The 20,911-nt window shown below is 42.4% G+C and overlaps 1 protein-coding gene across 2 annotated transcripts in view; it reads right to left on the reverse strand.

Moving 5' to 3' along the window:
* Positions 1-1,322: 1,322 nt before the first annotated feature.
* LOC109865055 (DENN domain-containing protein 2A) overlaps positions 1,323-20,911 on the reverse strand; it is a 43,465-nt gene continuing 23,876 nt past the window's right edge. Inside the window, exons 12-20 of one of the 2 annotated variants that reach the window (XM_020453175.2) lie at positions 9,291-9,368; positions 8,988-9,128; positions 8,595-8,743; positions 5,784-5,961; positions 5,629-5,670; positions 5,375-5,483; positions 3,693-3,947; positions 3,531-3,617; positions 1,323-3,393 (exon numbers count right to left, since the gene is read on the reverse strand). In XM_020453175.2, coding sequence (XP_020308764.1) covers positions 3,362-3,393; positions 3,531-3,617; positions 3,693-3,947; positions 5,375-5,483; positions 5,629-5,670; positions 5,784-5,961; positions 8,595-8,743; positions 8,988-9,128; positions 9,291-9,368 — 1,071 coding nt within the window. In that variant the 3' untranslated portion in view covers positions 1,323-3,361. Of the gene's footprint in view, positions 3,394-3,530; positions 3,948-5,374; positions 5,484-5,628; positions 5,671-5,783; positions 5,962-8,594; positions 8,744-8,987; positions 9,129-9,290; positions 9,369-20,911 lie in introns of both variants that reach the window. The other variant, XM_031798131.1, reaches the window with a different exon arrangement.

Here is a 20,911-nt window from a genome sequence, read left to right on the forward strand (position 1 = left end):
TCGGAGGCAAGCAGTACCAAGTCTAGGACAAAAAGGCTTCTCAATAGTTTTTACCCCCAAGCCATAAGGCTCCTGAACAGGTAATCAAATGGCTAGCCAGACTATTTTCATTGTGTTCATCATATCTTCATGGAAATCGCTACTTTTATAGCCTCGCTACTGTATATAGCCTGTCTTTTACTGTTCTTTTATTTCTTTACTTACCTATTGTCCACCTAATACCTTTTTTCATTATTGGTTAGAGCCTGATTTAATTTGATTTGATTTGAAAGTCTGTTGTCAATTTGTTTACTATAAAATAGCATTGTATCTGGTCAAACACAATTTCTTCCCCAAATGTTTACTAAGGGTTAGTAACAGGCTGATTGGTTGGCTATTTGAGCCAGTAAAGTGGGCAACAGTACACACCAAGACACAGTGAGACATACGTCATGTACAATTCACTACAGAGAGATTCAATAAAATAGTAATTGATTGATGATACAGTAGTTGCAGATTAGTTATCTTCCCTACCTCCCTTAAATCAAGTAATTAAGTAATCTGCATACCGAATGGCACCCTATTCTCCTCATAGTGCACAACTTTGGAGAAGGGCTCTCCCGCACCCTATGACTTTACTCTGGAAATAAAGTTTGGCTGTGGAAAATCTATGGTATGTCAGGAGCAGCATAGGATGCCTTTGTAATGTGCTTTGAATGGGCTGTAATAGTGTGCTTTGTATAGCACCGAGTTGGTGGCCCTTGTTGCTTACAGCCCGCTTTCTTTTTTAAAACTTTTCAATTCCGTTCCAATGTTACAAATGAATGGTAAAAAAGGAATATCATACATGTCAAGGGTGAATACCAGCTCAGTTTTTTACAGGAATGTCATACATGTAGACATGTGTCACGACTTCCGCCGAAGTTGGCTCCCCTGCCTGCTCGGCTCGGTGCTCGGCGGTCGTCGTCACCGTCGTACTAGCCGCTACCGATCCCTTTTTCGTTTGTCTGTTGGTTTTGTCTTATTAGTTTCACCTGTGTGTATTTTAGTTTAATTAGCTGCCCTATATGTAGTAGGTTGTCCCGCCCTTGTTTTGTGCGGGATTGTTTTTTGTTACTCTGTTGGATTTTGGTTTTCATGTGTGTATTCTCCGGACTGTTTGGTCCTGGTTTTGGGCTGGTCTGTTCTATGCGCCCTGTATGTTGGCGTGTCCGTTTTTTGGCCGGAGAATAAAATCAAGATATACCTATCACGATCACCTATCCCCAGCACCTTCCCTTATCCTAGGTAGCCTTTTGAATATGTAGGCTGACAAACATGCATGCTAGGAATGAGTATGCATCTTCGACTTCATACAGTACATTTTAAGTTGTCCGTTTTTTAGACCCTCAATGTACTAACATTTATTGTACACAACACTGAAATAAACAAAGGAATTCAAGGGAAACAAAAGCTGTTGGTTTTGTCCGCTAATAATTATCCAGTCAGAGGGCAGGTTTCAATCAGCTTGACATCCGCATAGAGTTGTTTTGACGGTATCTGAGCTGGAATTGCGTTAGAGCTGTCAAATCCACAAGCAGTTTATTGCGTTACTTTATTGCAGACTGCCATTGGATGCAATGAAACCACACCTGACTATAATCCGACAAATCCCATACAGCCACTTTACAAGTTCAAACACAAAATATATATTGATAGGCATACATCCCCCCCATCCAAATTAACATGCATTAGCCTAACATCAATGGTTTGACATTTGAGAGTCATTATTTCGAAGATCGATAGAGCCTTCACTTTCTAGCGCAGTTTTGAACTTCTAACGCAATAGGTATAATAAATAACGGAGTGGTTTGTGACACACAAGAGCAGCCGCTCACGAATATGTCAGCTCATACTGCAGTTACACCTCCAACACCACCAATACATTTGCTAAGCGGATATCGGTCAATGCTGGCAAACGCTCAATCTGATTGCATCCTGGCCAGAGTCTCATTCACAAGAACAATGGTCAGGGCAAATATCTGTATTCATCAAATCAGACACACTCATAGCAATTACATTATACATGTTAAAATAAAATGAACTACTGCCCTCATGTGGCCTCAAATGCAGTTTGGATAATTTAGACTGGATAAGTACACTATATAGTACAATACCAGTCTCTCTACAGGCTGTGCTGTACAGTCTCCCAGTATACAGGATTCTCTCTGTTGGGTCTATCATGTACACACTGCAGGCTTCATGTGTCCCTGAGGGCATGTCTACACTTGACACTTACATGCGACTTCTGCTATCAGAATATGAGGATCGGATTGAAAAGACAGGTGGTCTGATTGTGTTCAGAGATGGCTACCTTTTCATTATAATGTTGGAGGAAATATGTTTATAGCGTTTGAGGAACGTGTTTGCTGTCCTCATAAATGCAAGCCAGAACAAAGTGTGGACACAGTAGACACATTTAAATGTAGGTGTAGATGCATGCTATCTTTTAAAAAGCATGTTGACGAGTTTGTCAATAAATTAATAATTAAGTTGGGCTTAATAGGAATAGGGCCAGCCTTTCATTTAAGTAGTAGAAAACAGATAATTCAGGCTACATTTATTCCTGTTTTAGATTATGGTGATATTAAATACATGAATGCTGCTTCCAGTGTTTTGAAGCCCTTGGACACAATTTATCATAGCACACTTTGTTTTATAACATCTGACAGTTTTGACACTGACCACTGCATCCTTTATCATTATGTTGGTTGGACCTAGCTAAAAACACATAGGTCACTTCATAATTCTGTTTTTATTTATGAAGCCTTACTCAATAAAACTACCAATTTACTTAACAGCATTGTTGAAATATAGAAATGCGGATTACAACATTAGATCACAGGGTTGGTTACTGATGGAGACTCCACGTGTATCCATAGAGTTGGGTAAATCTGCCTTTTCCTACCAGGCCCCTATCATGTGGAATAATCATTTGAATGTGCTGTTGTCTCTGGGTCAATTTAGGAGAAAGGCTGGGGATTTTTTAAAATATATAAATGTGTTTGTTTTAGTTTGATTGTTTATATAATATTTTATATTTATTAAATTTGGTGTTCTGTATTGTTACCAGGGCACATGTGCAAATGAGACCTAGGTCTCAATGCGTTTTTCCCTGGTTAAATACAATTATATAAAATGTAATTATTTATTCAAAATTCCATGATCAGAACTCCATGATCAGAATACAAAAAACTGCATTAACTGTCAAGTCTAGACATAGCCTCAGTCACAATAAACTCATTGTCAGTCGGTCTCTTGGTTCTTCAGTCATTAATGTGTCCAGTCCCATCTTCATCTGCATGTAGGCTACTGGTTTAACAGATTATCGATCGAGAGGGGATCACTTTTTGGACAGGAATTTCATTTTATTTCCTGGAGGTACAAAAACAACAAAAAACATGCCAGCTTTAAGCACAGGTACATACTTAAACAATATGAGCACCAGCTTGTCTTCTCAGACTCCATTAACACTCAGTTCATACTCTCCTATGTAATGTTGTAATCCTTACCCAGTCCTTTGAGGAACTTGTTAACCCTGCGATGCTCATTACCATGAATTGAATCCAAATACTCGTGCACCCTCACCTCAAACAGTCCTGTAGAAAAACAAACAAACTTTGTGTTATACAAAGTTGGACAATAAAGCTTTGAATCTGAACTTTGACCCGTACCTCTCAGTGCCTGTCTGTGGTGCTCTCTCTCCTGGATGAACAGTCCAAACATCTGTGTCTCCATGAAGACCTCCAGGAACTGTCTCATACTCTTAGACGAGACAGACTTACGGAAGGACTCGCGTTGGAAAGAAGAAGGGATGGGAGAGGAGGCCTCAACGTCCCTTTGGGTGATGAAGAGTGGATAGTGGCTGACGAGTTCTACAAAGAAACGCACAAAGGCCTCGGACACAACGGTGCTGAGGTGGCCAGAGTCTGTGTGAGAGAGTGAGAGAGAGAGTCAAAATTGCTACAGTCCAAACACTGGTCTGTCTCCCTCAAACTAATGATCTCGAGGGTCTAAAAAGTTACTCCAGTTCCGAGATGGACCCGGGGATGTCCTCCACGGACCCTACCTGAATAAATAAACATGGAGACCCGGTCCAAATGGCACTGAGGACAACCAGACCCAGCCCTGTATAGACCCGGTCAGGCCCAGACCTGATCTGAGCCATCCAAGTGAGGGAACCAGAGGAAAAGTCCATTTTTACCGACAATAAAACTTGTATTAATTGCCTGGTGTTTATTTGCTTAAATCACCAAACACAACAGGCACTTAGAGACACGCTTCTATTTGAGCCAGGCATCTATATCCTTAATGCACACAGGTTTAGCAAATTTGCATACTTAATTGTTTCATTCCAGAATTTTAATAAATTTTTCATTTACATTTTTGTCATTCAGCAGAGTGGATACATTTTTTTACTGGTCCTGAAATTGCTAGCACCATGCTCTACTAACTGAGCCACAGAGGACTAACATTTGCTGCACATGCATTTACACACGGTCACATTTCTTTTGTCTTAGTATGCCTCTATTTCGAGAAGGAAAAATAAGTTTCCTTGACAGAATAATTATTCTCCTCTTTGACTGTGCATTTCAGCAGTTCTTACTTGCCGGCATTTATTTGAAAGAGGCGTTTATTTGCTGAAATGTGTACCATTGCCCGGCTATTCAAAGGGACAGTCGGCTATTTGAGACTCAGCGTTCAATTGAAGTTAAGGTAGGCTATTAACTTAAGCTGTTAATGCACAAGCCGAGAGCCAAGGGAGAGAGGAATTCTAGCAGCAGGCGGGCGAGGCACTGTGCATATGCAGTGTGTGTAAGTAGTGTGAGGTGCAGGCAGCTTGGAGGAGGAAGAGAGACAGCAACCAAGCTGAATCACACTAGTTACCAACTTCTAGCTGCTAACTTCTAGGTTATTTATCATCAATCTGATTCCATAGTAACTGTTTTGACTGCGTCAAACCCAGAAGAAAAGCTACGTAACCTAGCTACCTAGCTAGCAGGGTAGGCTAACTGAGGCTGCTCTTTCCCCATCCTACACAATTACAACAACTCCATTCAGAGTATTAAGTAGCAGCCTACCTGTTGGCTCTTGGTCATTGTAGCCTATCCTTTTCTCATTAACTTTAATTACGTCATTTTAGTTCATCTTCCATTGATCTCCTAACTTGTTTGCCACGGCACACAGAGCCAGAGGCTAGTGCCATATAATGCTGCTGCTCAGGTTTTTCACAAAAATGTCATGTGTAGCTTGTTGTTGTTGTTGTCGGCCAATCACAAGTAATCAAAGGAGTCAATTTTCTCTCTGGTTCTCTACTGCAGCAGTTGCGTGAGTTATCACAACAGTATAATTGTACCATTAGGACCGTCTCCTCCTCGCTCTGACGCCAGTTCTCTCCTCCTCTCCAGGACTGTCTCTAGGGCTGACTGGAGTTTAGAAGGCAGGATAGTGTCCTCATCATCCAGCTGACATGGGAATTCAAGAGAAATACAGTATACATGATTAGCTAAATATCATAGACATAGATGAAGTGTACTCAATGAAGCTGCATTTGAGTCCAGAACTAGGCTAAATTTGTGTCTTTCAGGGTAATCAGTGAAGAAACAGTACCTGTCTGAGGAAGCGACTGTTTCCAAGGTCAACCACCAGAACCTGGAGAGTAGGGAAGGCAGACAGAGTGTGTGAGTCCTGGCCATCAAAACATATCTACAGTACATATATTCTCCTGTTGAGTTTCGACCACCAGACAGGGGTTGTATTCTCACCTCCTCTAGGGGTAGCTCTGTGAGCTGAGGGAGTGAGCTGGACAGTAGCCCTACGATGAAGGGGGTGGGGGTACACACTATGTCCAGCATGGCAGGGGGCAGTACGGGGATGTAGGTGTGCTGCCAGGTGAACGGGTAGAGTAGAGCCACCACCGCATGGCAGCACTGAGACAGAGTACTGCAGAGAAGAGAAATGGTAAGTGATTCAAGTTCAAACAGTTAGCTAGTTATCCTCCAAGTTGAATCACAACAGGTTTGATGATATACTCGCTGTATTCTTTGCTGCACACTAAAACAGGGTCATTAAATTTAAATTTATATTTGGTTTGAGGTTAAGTCATTGAAATCTGGAGCTATTGACATTGAAAAATATTGTCCCATGTACATTGTGTAATGTACTGATGGTCCGTAACTAGCCCCATATAGATTATGTCAAACCAAATTGACCATGGGCAATACGTTCGGGTCGCATGCAGCTGCATTCCAAATTGATGATTAAATTGGGTGCTGCGGGTATGTGAGCAGGATTGGAAAAAAACAACCCCAAATAAACTTAAATGGTTACCCTTCATTCTGTGACAATTTTTTTCTCTCCTAAATATCTCGCAAATCTGTTTTATATATTTAAACTTTTTAGTCAATTTTGACACTAGAATACATTCTAATGACTCATATTGATGACACATAGGCCATTTTGTACCAGAGAAGATGTTTATTGCCATCAGTTGCTCTTTAAAAAGTTTGTATGAGTATTTTCACCACTAGTGAGAAAGTGTGGTGTCAAATATTTATTTCTTGTAGCTGGGAAACACTGTTGAAGTTCTATCAACACGTTGCCTGTAGTACTCGCACTACAAAAACTCTTGACCATTGTTACTTTCCCTTCCAGGATGGCTACAAGGCCCTCCCCTGCCCACCCTTCGGCAAATCAGATCACGACTCCATTCTGCTCCACCCTTCCTATAGGCAGAATCTCGAACAGGAAGTACCCGTGCTAAGGTCTATTCAACGCTGGTCTGACCAGCATTCGCGGAAAACTGAAAGTGTGAACCACAGCATTTAACCACGGCAAGGTAACTGGGAATGTGGTTGAATACAAACAGTGTAATTATTCCCTCCGTAAGACAATCAAACAGGCATTACGTCAGTACAGAGACAAAATGGAGTCGTAATTCAACAGCTCAGATACGAGACGTATGTGGCAGGGTCTACAGACAATCACGGATTACAAATTGGAAACCAGCTGCGTCGCAGACACCGACGTCTTGCCCCTGGACAAGCTGAACACCTTCGCCTGCTTTGAGGATAACACAGTGCCACCGACGTGGTCCGCTACCAAGGACTTTGGGCTCTCGTTCTTCATGCCGACGTGCAAACTTGCTCAGCCTCCCACTTCACAGTTGAAGTGTACCTATGATAAAAATTACAGACCTCTACATGCTTTGTAAGTAGGAAAATCTGCAAAATCAGCAGTGTATCAAATACTTGTTCTCCCCACTGTATTTCTTAATTCCATTCTTTTACTTTTAGATGTGTGTATATTGTTGTGAATTGTTAGATACTACTGCACTGTTGGAGCTAGGAACACATACATTTCCCTACACCTGCAATAGCATCTGCTAAATATGTGTATGTAACCAATGACATTTGATTTGATTTTGAGCGGATGGTCAGGGCCTGAACATAATTACAAATAATATGTCAACTGGAAATTGACCACAAGTAGCCCAAGCAGATATAACATTTGACTAAAACCCAATCATTTCAAACTTGCTTACATTTGTATACGATCACGTACACTGAGTATACAAAACACCTGCTCTTTCCATGACATAGACTGACCAGTTGAATCCAGGTGATGGCACTTGTTAAATCCACTTCAAACAGTGTAGATGAAGTGGAGAAGACAGGTTAAGGAAGGATTTTTAAGCCCTGAGATGGATTGTGTATATATGCCTTTCAGAGGGTGTGTGGGCAAGACAAACCAGGCGCAACAGTTTGTGTCAAGAACTGTAACCCTGCTGGGTTTTTAATGGTCAACAGTTTCCCGTGTGTATCAAGAATGGTCCACCACCCAAAGGACATCCAGCCAACTTGACACAACTGTGGGAAGCATTGGATTCAACATGGGCCAACATCCTTGTGGAACACTTTCGACACCTTGTACAATCCATGCCCCGATGAATTGTGTCTGTTCTGAGGGCAAAAAGGGTGTGTGGGGGTGTGTGTGCAATGTATGGTATACTCAGTGTATATCTCTCTATTATGAGTGGGAATACTTTGGAACAGATTTCCTCAAATAAAATCACTTCAAGCTGATTTGCTTTTATTTTTACAGTCTTTTATGTCCATCAATGTCAAATTTTGTACCATAATCACCCGTGGGCTGCCAGTTGCGGAAACCAGCTCTAGGACAACTGTGTCATTCCATTCTGCGTACTTCTTCTCTACTACACTGACCCCAGTGACCCTATTAATCTCTGGCTCTCACAGGCTATTTCCAAAGAGAAATAAACCGTTTCTAAAAGGGACAGAATCAACACAACAGCAGGCATCACTCATTATCTCCCTGTCACATTGAAGAAAAACATTTGAACCATGAGGCTGAGCCACTATTTTATTTTCTCTGTTTATTCTGTCTTGTGTTTTTCCTCTCAGCTATAAAATCCACAGTCCCAGCTTCACTACCCTCTTTGGGGATGCTTTGAAATAAAATATAATTGTCAAATAATACCTCAAATTGTTTTGATTTCTACCTATTCACTTTGCCATACAGTAGCTGAGTAGCCTACCAGGCTAATGGCATCACACCTGAGTTTGTCTGCAGTGAAGATGACCCTACGTTCCAGCAGGAGAGAACCAAAGACCCTGAGTAGCAGACGCAGACTCAGACAGGAGAAGAGACACTCAAAGTCCACATGCTCCAGACGAGAGTCAGACGGACGACATAGCTCCATTACCTGAGACAGGTGGATTGGTGGGTAGAAAGAAGGGGGGAGTGAGAAACAGACAGGGAGTGACATGGAAAGAAAGATAATGAGAAGAGGAGAGAGAGACAAAGTGAATGGAGAGTGAGACATATTTTACTAAGTAATACAAAACTGATGCAGTATAGAACACTTCAACTCAAACACTTTGCATGGCATCTGTATGTAATATTATTAGAAGTCTTCTTTGGAGACTAACGTAAAATCAAGGAGCTACCTCAGTACCAGATCCGGGCAGGAAGGTTTTAATGGTGATGGGTCTGCCAGGAGCAGGGAATGGAGCTTCCATAATGGCCCTCATGAAGGGCTGGACCAGGGCTGGAGACAGGGCTCTCCTCCTCTCCACCTCATCCAGGACCTGACACACACACACACACACGGCAGGACAGAGAGATCAGCAGGTAGCCTAGAGGTTTGAGAGATGGGCCAGCAATGGAAGAGTTGCCAGCACGAATCCTGGGCTTGATGGGAAACAGGATGAGAGGTGACAACCAGGAGGCTGAAGTACAGTACACTATACCTTGGAGAAGAGGTGGAAGCATCCCAGGTGGCTGACGATGCAGTAGACTTCAGGGAGACGCTTTCCTTTCCCACTGGGCTGAGAGACGAGAGGAGGATATTTTAATGCTTTGTCATAGCCCCTCTAGGAAAAACTAAGCCGTGTTCCTGCTGTAAAATCCCCAGCATCTACAAAGAACCGTTTGGATCTGAAGAAACCCTTTTGGAAGAGAATAATTATTTGTAAGGCAAAGGTTTCTACCTAGAGCCTTTAACATCATATGAGCTGTTTTTGTAGGAAAGAGTTCTTTGATGATTCTTTGAAGGCACAATGGATTCTTTGGAAAGCAAGAAGGGTTCTACATAGAACCATATATAATATTTCCACACATACTCTCTATTGCATGACCGAAAAGATCTTCTGGACATCAGAATAGCTATCAATAACCTCAATTTGTCGGAGGCGAATGACATATTGATTATCGCGGCCCAATTCTCTGACACTCAAAGAAGGAGGAGACAACACTACAGAGGCCTGAGTGCGGGATACCTGATGAGACTACTTTGGTGAGTGGATAAATCGCCTGTACCCTCCGTTCTATTGGCGAATGTACAATCACTTGAGAATCAACTGAAAGAGCTCAATTCGAGACTATCCTAGCAAAGTGTTTTTCAGAGTCGTAGCTGAAAAAGGACATGGTAAATATAAATCTAGCTGCTAATTCTATACATCGGCAGGACAGAACGGCTGCGTCTGGGAAGTTCAAGAGGGTGTGTGTGTCACTTTGTTAACAGCAACTGGTGCGCAATCTCTAATATTAAGTCTGGAAGTTCTGCTCGCCTGAGTTAGAATATCTCATGATAAGCTGTAGACCACACTATTTACCAAAGAGTTTGTCTATATTTTTTGTAGCCTTTGTCATAACTCTCCTGTGACGATCTGAATTATCAGGTTACAGTGGGTCCGCTCTACAGCATGCTCTCTCGTAGAGGGGGAGAGCAGGAAGTCTGCTGTTTTATGACAATCATAAAATCCGCTGCCTCTATGCTCTGTAGTATTTGAGATTGGAATGTAAACTGTGGAACACAGAAAGACCCTTGGACATCAAATGTTTGAAAAAGTAAACAATATTGGACCCTTATGGGACAGTCATGATGAGTTTGTTTCATTTGGCAATCTCATGATGGACAGGAAACACTCATTACTGTGTCTTTGGTTGTATACACTTCTTAATTATGTGGTTTACATCGAAATATTGTGAAACGTATGTTATTAAACATTCAACTATTTGTGAAAAGATGTAATATGATGTTAACCTTCTAAATGAGAGTATGGATTTTCATATAAAGTTGAACTGGTCAGTGGCCACACCCCCATGAGCCAGACAATACATCAGGCATCAAGGAACCACCCTTTTCTACTCTAGAGTATAAAACCACCCATGATGAAATGTACATTTCATGTCAAAGGGACACACGATAAGCCGGATGTCTCAAATGGTGTAGAAGACCAGAAAATATGTTGAAATGGTTAAGAACTACAACGCTATAGGCCCAGGAGACCAGACAGTGTGTAGTGTTGGCTACATGGCTGGAAATGGTTAAACTCTGAGACTATCAATCACTACAGAGAAATAACAAATTCTATACATAGAATTACTAGTCTGCAGCTGGAAATTACGTAAATCTAGTATGAGAATACTGACAACCACGGAAGCATCTATTCTATGCAACAACCATCTGTACGCCTGACATATCCATTACAACAGACAGTATCCAGAGCTGCTGAGAAAGTGACAACTACGAAAGACATTGTAACTTCTGGGGAAGTTAGCCAGAGACTCTCTGATGAACTGACTCGCCAGCAGATGGACTGGCGATTCCAACAGAGAAGACAGTGCAGTAATATCTAACAAGTCATAGCCAATAAATTACACAACATATACCCAATACACACAAATCTAAGTAGGAATGAATTAAGTCCATATACATATGGATGATCATGGTCAGAGAGGAACGGACTAAGATACAGTAGAATAGTATAGAAAACAGTACATACACATGAGATGAGTAAACATTAAGTGACTAAGATACCGTAGAATAGTATAGAATACAGTACATACACATATGAGATGAGTTATGCCAGATATGTAAACATTATTAGTGACTAGTGTTCCATTCCTTACAGTGGCCAGTGATTCCTAGTCTATGCCTATAGGCAGCAGCCTCTAATGTGCTAGAGATGGCTGTTTAACAGTCTGATTGCCTTGAGAGAAGCTGTTTTTCAGTCTCTCGGTCCCAGTTTTGATGCACCTGTACTGACCTTGTCTTCTGGATGATTGCGGGGTGAACAGGCAGTGGCTCGGGTGGTTGATGTCCATGATGATCTTTTTGGCCTTCCTGTGACATCGGGTGCTGTAGGTTTCCTGGATGGCGGGTAGTTTGCACCACTCTCTCTCTCCAGAGAGACCTTGCGGTTGTGGGCGGTGCAGTTGCCATAAAAGGCGGTGATACATGCCGACAGGGGCTTTCAATTGTGCATCTGTAAACATTTGTGAGGGTTTTAGGTGACAAGCCAAATTGCCTCCTGAGGTTGAACAGACTCTGTTGCGCCTTTACCACACTGTCTGTGTGGGTGGTCAATTTCAGTTTGTCAGTGATGTATATGCGAAGGAACTTGAAGCATTCCACCTTCTCCACTGGGGTCCCATCAATCTAGATTGGGGTGTGCGCCCTCTGCCCTTTCCTGAAGTCCACGACCATCTCCTTTGTTTTGTTGACGTTGAGTGAGAGGTTGTTATCCAGGCACCAATCTCCGAGCCCTGTCTCGTCATCATTGCTAACCAAGCCTACCATTGTTGTGTCGTCTGCAAACTTGACGATTGAGTTGGACATGCAGTCATGGGTGAACAGGGAGTACAGGAGGGGGCTGTGCACGCACCCTTGTTAGGACCCAGTGTTGAGGATCAGCAGAGGTGATGTTTCCTACCTTCACCACCTGGAGGCGGCCCATCAGGAAGTCCAGGACCCAGTTGCACTAGGCGGGGTTCAGACCCAGGGCCTCAAGCTTAATGATGAGTTGAGGGTACTATGGTGTTGAATGCTGAGCTGTAGTCAATGAACAGCATTCTTACATAGGTTTTCATCTTGTCCAGATGTGATAGGGCAGTGTGCAGAGCGATGCTGATTGCATCGTCTGTGGATTTATTGGGGCGGCAAATTGAAGTGGGTCTAGGGTGGCAGGTAAGGTAGAGTTGATATGATCCTTGACGAGTCTCTCAAAGCATTTCATGATGACAGAGGTGAGTGCTATGGGGCGATAGTCATTGAATTCAGTTACCTTTGCCTTCTAGGGTACAGGAACAATGGTGACCATCTTGAAACATGTACAGCACACTGGGATAGGGAGAGATTGAATATGCCCGTAAACAAACCAGCTGGTCTGAGCATGCTCGGAGTACGCTGCTCGGAGTACGCGTGCAAGGGTTAACACGTTTAAATGTTTCACTCACGTCGGCCACGGAGAAGGAGAGCCCACAGTCCTTGGTAGCGGGCTGCGTCAGTGGCACTGTGTTATCCTCAAAGCATGCAAAGAATGTGTTTAGCCTGTCCGGAAGCAAGACGGTGGTCTCGGGGAAGTGTCTGGTTTTCCTTTAACCACGGTTTCTGGTTAGGGTAGGTTTGAATAGTCACAGTGGGTACTACATCTTCTATACACTTCCTTATGAACTCAGTCACCGTATCCGTGTATGCGTCTAGATTACTCGGAACATATCCCAGTCCATGTGATCAAAACAATCCTGAAGCGTGGATTCCGATTGGTCAGACCAGCATTGAATAGCACGAAGCACTTGAGTTTCTGCATTGAGGACGGGAGGAGCAAGATGGAGTCGTGGTCAGATTTGCCGAAAGAAGGGCGGGTGAAGGACTTGTAAGCATTCCGAAAGTTTGAATAGCAATGGTCAAGAGTCTTAATGGTGCAAGTATGACCGTTGATATGTTGATATAACTTTTTGGATGAAAAGAGTGCCCAAATTAAACTGCCTGCTACTCAGGCCCATAAGCTAGGGTATACATATATAATTATTAGATTTGGATAGAAAACACTCTAAAGTTCCCAAAACTGTTAAAATAATGACCGCGAGTATAACAGAACTGACATGGCAGGCGAAAACCCGAGGAAAATTCAACCAGGAGGTACTATTATTTTGAAAGGCTGTTTTTCCATTGAAAGCCTATCCACCATACAAAGACTTAGGACCCAGTTCACAATCTCTATGGCTTCCTCAACATGTGACCAGTCTTTAGGCATTATTTCAGGCTTTTACTCTGAAAAATGAGGGAGATACACCGCTTTCAATGAGAGGACAGTCGAAATTTCCAGACATGAAACAAGCACGTGATCGGGAGCGCGCATTTCTTGTTTACCTTTTCCATTGACGAAGCTTTTGTCCGGTTGAAATATTATTTATTATTTATGACAAAAACCACCTGAGGTTTGAGTTTAAACATCATTTGACACGTTTCTACTATCTTTTATTGTACTTTTTTGAATTTTCGTCTTGGTTTTGAGAGCGTGCATTGTGCTCCCTGCAATTTCACTGGCTGTTGTCGAGTTGGGAGGCTAGCGACCCACTTGTACCAGAGAGGTTAAAATCCCCAGATACAATAAATGCAGCCTCAGGATATGTTGTTTCCAGTTTGCATAATGTCCAGTGAAGTTCGAGGGCCATTGAGGTTTCTGCTTGAAGTAAACGGCCGTGGCGATGACGGAGAGAAATCCCTTGGGAGATCATACTGTCTGCATTTAATTGTGAGGTATTCTAGGTCAGGTGAACAACAAGACTTGAGTTTCTGTATGTTCCTAGAAATACACCATGAGTCGTTAATCATGAAGCATACCCCTCCACCCTTCTGCTTACCGGAGAGATATTTATTCCCGTCTGTGTGATGTACTGAGAATCGTGCTGGATTTTTGTTTTGGGTCGGCCTCTGGAATAAGTTAAATTGCTCTGGGGAGAGTGAACGAAGGATCTGCTCCTGGGAAGTCGTATTCCTGGTCATAATGCTGGAAGAACTGGTGAGTTACCGCCGCTCTAATATCCAATAGTTCTTCCCGGCTGTATGTAATGACAAAACATTTCCTGAATTAATAAATGTAAATTTGTTTTACATAAAATAACAGCAAAGTTTCCTAAGAGCTAGTCGCGATGCTGCCATCTGTCGGCGTCAAAACACTTACGAAAACAAGACAATGCTCACTCAGAGGTGGTGCTCCTAGTGGCCAGTGACATTAATGCAAGAAAACTGAAATCTGTTTTACCTCATTTCTACCAGCATGTCACCTGTTCAACTAGAGGCAAAAAAAACTATAGATCACCTTTATTCCACACACAGAGAAACATACAAAGCTCTTCCTCACCCTTCATTTGGCAAATCTGTCCATAATTCTATCCTCCTGATACCTAATTACAAGCAAAAACCCATGGATTACAGCCAATATCATCACTGAGCTACAGGCTAGAGCTGCTTCTTTCAATGAGTGGGACACTAATCTTGACGCTTTTAAGAAATCCCGCTACGCCCTCCGACAAACCATAAAAACAGGAAAAGTTTCAATACAAGACCAAGATCAAATCCTACTACACCGGCACGGACACTCGTCGTATGTGAAACGTTCACTTTAGCCTCTTAAGGTGGTAGCCACCAATCTGGAAAAAGTCTGTTTGGAAGGATGAAAGCAGCAGTAGTTAGGCATCTGCTCAGATAATGCCCCAGTGCAGTGTAGGGTGCCCAGGTATATCCAAGTAGGCCTCAAAAGTTTCACAGACCTGTTTTGTATGTTTCCTTAACTCTATATGCAATATTGCACTATTGTCCAATGTGTTCACAGAAAGATGAAATGAAGGTAAATGGAGACAAAAATCCACACAACTTTTCAGCTACAAACACAGATCAGACAAAAAAATAAGTGCTTGCCACCATCTTGAAATGAGTGTGTCCAGTGAAGGGGATGATGACACCTTTCCTCTTGCAAAGATTGTATCTGATTTCATTGATCCTCAACTTGTGGCCCAGACACACTTGAGTTAGCAACCAGCTTAGTTCTGAAGGATTTGTTGTCATAGAAATGTACCTGGCTAAAAGGTGAGCCACTTTCGTATGACCAGTTATCCTTAATTGAACTCAGCACTGACAAAAAAGTTACCACTAACTCCTCAAACCCAGTACATAATATACCCCTATGGTCACCAGCAAAAACACAACAAAGACTGTTCACTAGCCTATGCTGTTTTTTTTCAGCAGGGTTAACAAGAAACCGGTACATCTTTCATTCATGCTGGGAAAAGCGAGTCTCCCTTGAAGCAGACTACCATTCTCACGGCTGCTGTGTTGGCGGTTCAAGTCGACAGAATGTTGAGGAAATAGTTGTCACTTCAACTGGGACAGTCAAGGTTTTGGACATTGAAAGTGAGAAGAGACGATTTCACAACTTTGTGGCTAACCAAGTAGCAGCCTTAAGAGAAGCCACAAAAATGTCTTAGTGGAGATATATCAGCATCAAGTAGAATTCTGCTTATGAGGCTTCCAGAGGGTTGTAGGCTGACAGCTTTCTGGCTTGTAAAAGATGGATAGAGGGCCCAGACTTTCTCTTAAAGTCAGAGGAGGAATGGCCAAAGCCTGCTTTGGAACCCCATTCAATCCCGTCAGATGATCCAGAGATTAAAAGGGGCCTGACGGTGAATGTTGTTGTAAAGGACTCAGAGCGCAACTAATCGACTGATTAACTATGTCTCAAAGCCTCAGTTGCTTGGTTTCTTAAACTCAGAGATACTCTTCTATAGCTCAGAAGGAAAATAAAAAATACTAAATACTGACCTCTGCTGGTGACTCCCAAGTACAGTCAGTCAAAGTAGAAACAGAAGGTCAGAGCTGCATTGGGTGGTCTATTACTCTTTAGTTTCAGTCAGAGAGAAAGATTCCTACAGCGCATTCACAAGCAGCTGGGACATGCTGGAAGAAACCACATTATCTGCACTTCTAAAGAAGTATTGTATTATGAGGGCCAACTCTGCCTGCAGAAAAGTTATTTCTGATCGTGTCATCTGACGGCATCACCACGGGAAGTTTGGAGAACAGAATATGGCAGATTTGCCAAAATAAAGAATTGTTGTCCTGACAGTCCTCATTTCACAAATGTGGGGTTTTTGTATTTATTATGGATTCAGTCAAATGGTCAGGTGCCACAAAGAGGGATTTAGGGAAATTGCAAAAAAAAAAAGAAATTGACTACTACACAGAGCTGTCTGTTTAAACGACTAGCACACAGGTCAGACACCCATGCATACCTTACAAGACATGCCACCAGAGGTCTCTTCAGTCCACAAGTCCAGAACAGACCATGGGAGTACTACATAGTGCTAGTCATTATGACAGCTTAGCGACACAATGGCAGGGATTAAATGAGCTATGGTTGGGTCATAGATAAGTCAGTCTCAACGCAGCCTATTAATGCTGTGAAAGGATCCAAGAACACACATGATTTGGGTGGATCCCATCCTCCTTATAAAACGTGTTTTGGAGATGGCTCCCCTGGCGAACAAACTCCGGGCAACACCGGCCAGTTGGATAATGCCAAATGTCAAGACAGAGATTCATCCAACATGTGAACACCGTCCAACCACCGGTATAGAAAAGGTAAACATTCTACCATGCGTTACCTGCGTGATCAAGGAAGCCACCCTCAAGTCTATAATCCTCGGCAAGCAAACAATTGCTGCATTGGAACTCTGAGTGATCCAGTTTATCTCAAAACAAAGCGTAGTAGATACAGCTCCTACAGCGCTTTAACCATTTGTTTACCTCTCCAGAAAAAGAGGGCTCCATTGGAAAACTCGTCTGGGACTAACTTTGTTAGCTTGATCGCTAATGTTAGCAGCTTAGTGGCTCTTTCAAGCAGGCTTTAACCTGTCCTTTAAGCAGGATTCTGGGAAAATAAATAGTAGGTCCTAGCTGTAAAACGCTAACCGTGTTGAGGAATCTGTGCAGAAACAAGTTTGGAATTTATGTTTAACAAAGATGGGTTATCATTTAGTTAAAGTAACAAACCGAGTGTTTCCAATATACAGTGTTCAGCTGAGCACTCTGATGTCAGTGTCACGACTTCCGCCGAAGTCGGGTCCTGTCCATGTTCGGGCGGAGCTCGGCTGTCGGCGTTGCCGGTCTTCTAGCCATCATCGATCCACTTTTAATTTTCCATGTGTTTTGTCTTGTTTTTCCTCAAACCTGGTTTCAATTCCCTCAATTACTTGTTGTGTATTTAACCCTCTGTTCCCCCCATGTCTTTGTGTGGAATTGTTTATTGTAAGTGCTTGTGCACGTGTTGACTGGTGCGCGACGGGTTTTGTACCCATGTCTTGTTATTTTTATGCCATTGGTTTTGCTATTAAACTGCTCCGGCTATTACCTAGTTCTGCTCTCCGGCGTCTGACTTCCCTGCTACCGGTTGCGCACACCTTACAGTCAGGTGAATTATTAATATATGGTCAAAAGATATGGTATCATTTTCACTTGCATGGCAGGCAGAGCAATAAACCCTGAAGTTCGTTATTGGACACCAATTCCTGTATTAACGTTGTGCGAAGAGCCATGTGTCGCCAAAGTCAAGTGTCTCACATAAGGTAGTGTCACAAATAATGGTACAAATTTCATTGAAGCTGAAAGAGAGCTCAGAGAAGCACTGGCCGCTCTGGACCACAGCAAGATAGAGTGTCTTGCTATCAAGTGGAATAAAGTGGAACCTCAACACTCCTGCTGGTTTTCATCATCGTGGAATGTGGGAGCGTCTTCTTCATCTGGTGAGAAAAGTGCTCTACTTTACACCAGGAGAAGGTGGAGACAAGTTCAGTACTTGGCCAATCTATTCTGGAAACAATGGGTGAAGGAGTGCTTACCATTGTTACAAGAAAGACAAAAGTGGAACGAACAATGGCGGCGCTGAGGAGAGCATGCGTCTTGTCGGTTCCTGCTCGACTTTGCTTTTCTATGGCTATATTTGCGTGATTTATTACTTTGTTTCCTCAGAATGTTAGTGATTCTATTTTTACTGCCATTTATATTCTGTTCATATTCTTATTTTTACTTTGAACTCACAACCTTCCGGTTACTAGTCCAATGCTCTAACCACTAGGCTACCCTGCCGCCCCAGGGTAGCCCAGGGTTCACCAACTACTTCTCAGATAGCGTTCAGTGTGTCAAATCGGAGGGCCTGTTGTCCGGACCTCTGGCAGTCTCTATGGGGGTGCCACAGGGTTCAATTCTTAGGCCGACTCTTTTCTCTGTATATATATATCAATGATGTCACTCTTGCTGCTGGTGATTCTCTGATCCACCTCTACGCAGACGACACCATTCTGTATACTTCTGGCCCTTCTTTGGACACTGTGCTAACAAACCTTCAACCAGCTTCAATGCCATACAACAATCTTTCTGAGGCCTCCAACTAAGTGCATGCTCCTCAACCGATTGCGTCCCGCACCCTCCCGCCCGACCAGCATCACTACTCTGGACGGTTCTGACATGTGGACAACTACAAATACCTAGGTGTCTGGTTAGACTGTAAACTCTCCTTCCAGACTCACATTAAGCATCTCCAATCCAAAATTAAATCTAGAATCGGATTCCTATTTCTCAACAAAGCCTCCTTCATTCATGCTGCCAAACATACCCTCGTAATACTGACCATCCTACTGATCCTTGACTTCGGCGATGTCATTTACATTTACAAAATAGCATCCAATGCTCTACTCAGCAAATTGGATGTAGTCTATCACCAAAGCCCCATATACTACCCACCACTGCAACATGTATGCTCTCGTTGGCTTGGCCCTCACTACATACTCGTCGCCAAACTCACTGGCTCCAAGTCATCTATAAGTCTATGCTAGGTAAAGCCCCGCCTTATCTCAGCACACTGGTCACCATAGCAACACCCACCCGTAGCATGCACTCCAGCAGGCATATTTCACTGGTCACCCCAAAAGCCAATACTTCCTTTAGCCGCCTTTCCTTCCAGTTCTCTGCTGCCAATGACTGGAACGAATTGCAAAAATCACTGAAGCTGGAGTCTTATATCTCCCTCTCTATCTTTAAGCATCAGCTGTCAGAGCAGCTTACTGATCACTGTACCTGTACACAGCCAATCTGTAAATAGCACACCCGACTACCTCATCCCCATATTGCTACTTATCCGTTTGCTCTTTTGCACCCCAGTGTCTCTACTTGCACATCATCATTTGCACAACTATCACTCCAGTGTTAATGCTAATTGTAATTATTTCGCCTCCATGGCCTATATATTGCCTTACCTCCCTACTCTTCATTTGCACTCACCGTACATAGATTTTTCTATTGTGTTATTGACTGTACGTTTGTTTATGTCTAACTCTGTGTTGTTGTTTTTGTCGCACTGCTTTGCTTTATCTTGGCTGTGTCAAAGTTGTGAATGAGAACTTGTTCTCAACTAGCCTACCTGGTTAAATAAAGGTGAAATATATATTTTTTTTAACATCCAAACTAGACACTGTGTATTCTTCGAACATGTCAGGGAACTGTCTTATATGGGACACCATATGAGGCGATGACAACCAGGAGACAAAATGCTGATACTTACAGTATCTGTATCGGCAATGGAAGATATACAGTACCAGACAAAAGTTTTATTTTTACTGTTCAAGATTGTAGAATAATAGTGAAGACATCAGAACTATGAAATAACACATATGGGATCATGTTGTAACCAAAAAAGTGCTAAACAAATCAAAATATATTTTAGATTTTAGATTATTCAAAGTCTGCCTTGATGACAGCTTTGCACACTTTTGCTATTGCATCAAGAAGTTCCTCATCTGTAATTTGGCCTTTACCTGAGTCTTTCTGTACAGCTGTTAGTTTTACATTATTAATAGAAAAGAAATCCATACAATTAACTTCGGTTAGTAGAGATGGAGGAGTCTGAAACAAAAACATATGCTTAAAGTAATTTTGCTTCCTCTTTCAAAATATAGTTTGGTGAATCATGGATGACTCCGTCATTTGTAACAAATTTCAGTAAGTTATTTTTGGTAGCATTTCTATGTTGAAGATTAAAAAAGAACATGGTCAATTTGGTGCACAAAACGTATTTTAACTGTGTGTAGAATATAAGCACAGATAGAACCCTTGTTCTGTCTATGGTTGTACTCTACCCACAACTTATTTTCATTTGATAGGTAAAGTGTAACTAGCCAGTTGTAGAATATTGTGTTGGCAGTTGATATTGTTTCAACTGTAACATGTCTAAACTTTACTTTAGTAGCAAGGTGTTGTAGAACAAGTGTCTCATGAAACACATTCCAGACGCTGGTACTTCTTGCTATCTTGGCATAACTGTGATTTGACAGAGAAATATCAGCTAGCTAGATATGCTAGCCAGCTGTAGCTATCCCCAAGATATAGCTAGCTAGCTGCTGTCAGGTTGGCTAAAAACAATAACATCTTCTGATGGCGAGAAGTCCTCAACTTCAAAACTTAACTCCATAACAAAGCTAGCATAGCTTACCTCGCTGTCACTAAGTTACTCACTACTGCCCTTGTTTGTTTGTT

This window comes from Oncorhynchus kisutch, linkage group LG19, assembly GCF_002021735.2.
Source record: "Oncorhynchus kisutch isolate 150728-3 linkage group LG19, Okis_V2, whole genome shotgun sequence".
NCBI lineage: Eukaryota > Metazoa > Chordata > Actinopteri > Salmoniformes > Salmonidae > Oncorhynchus > Oncorhynchus kisutch.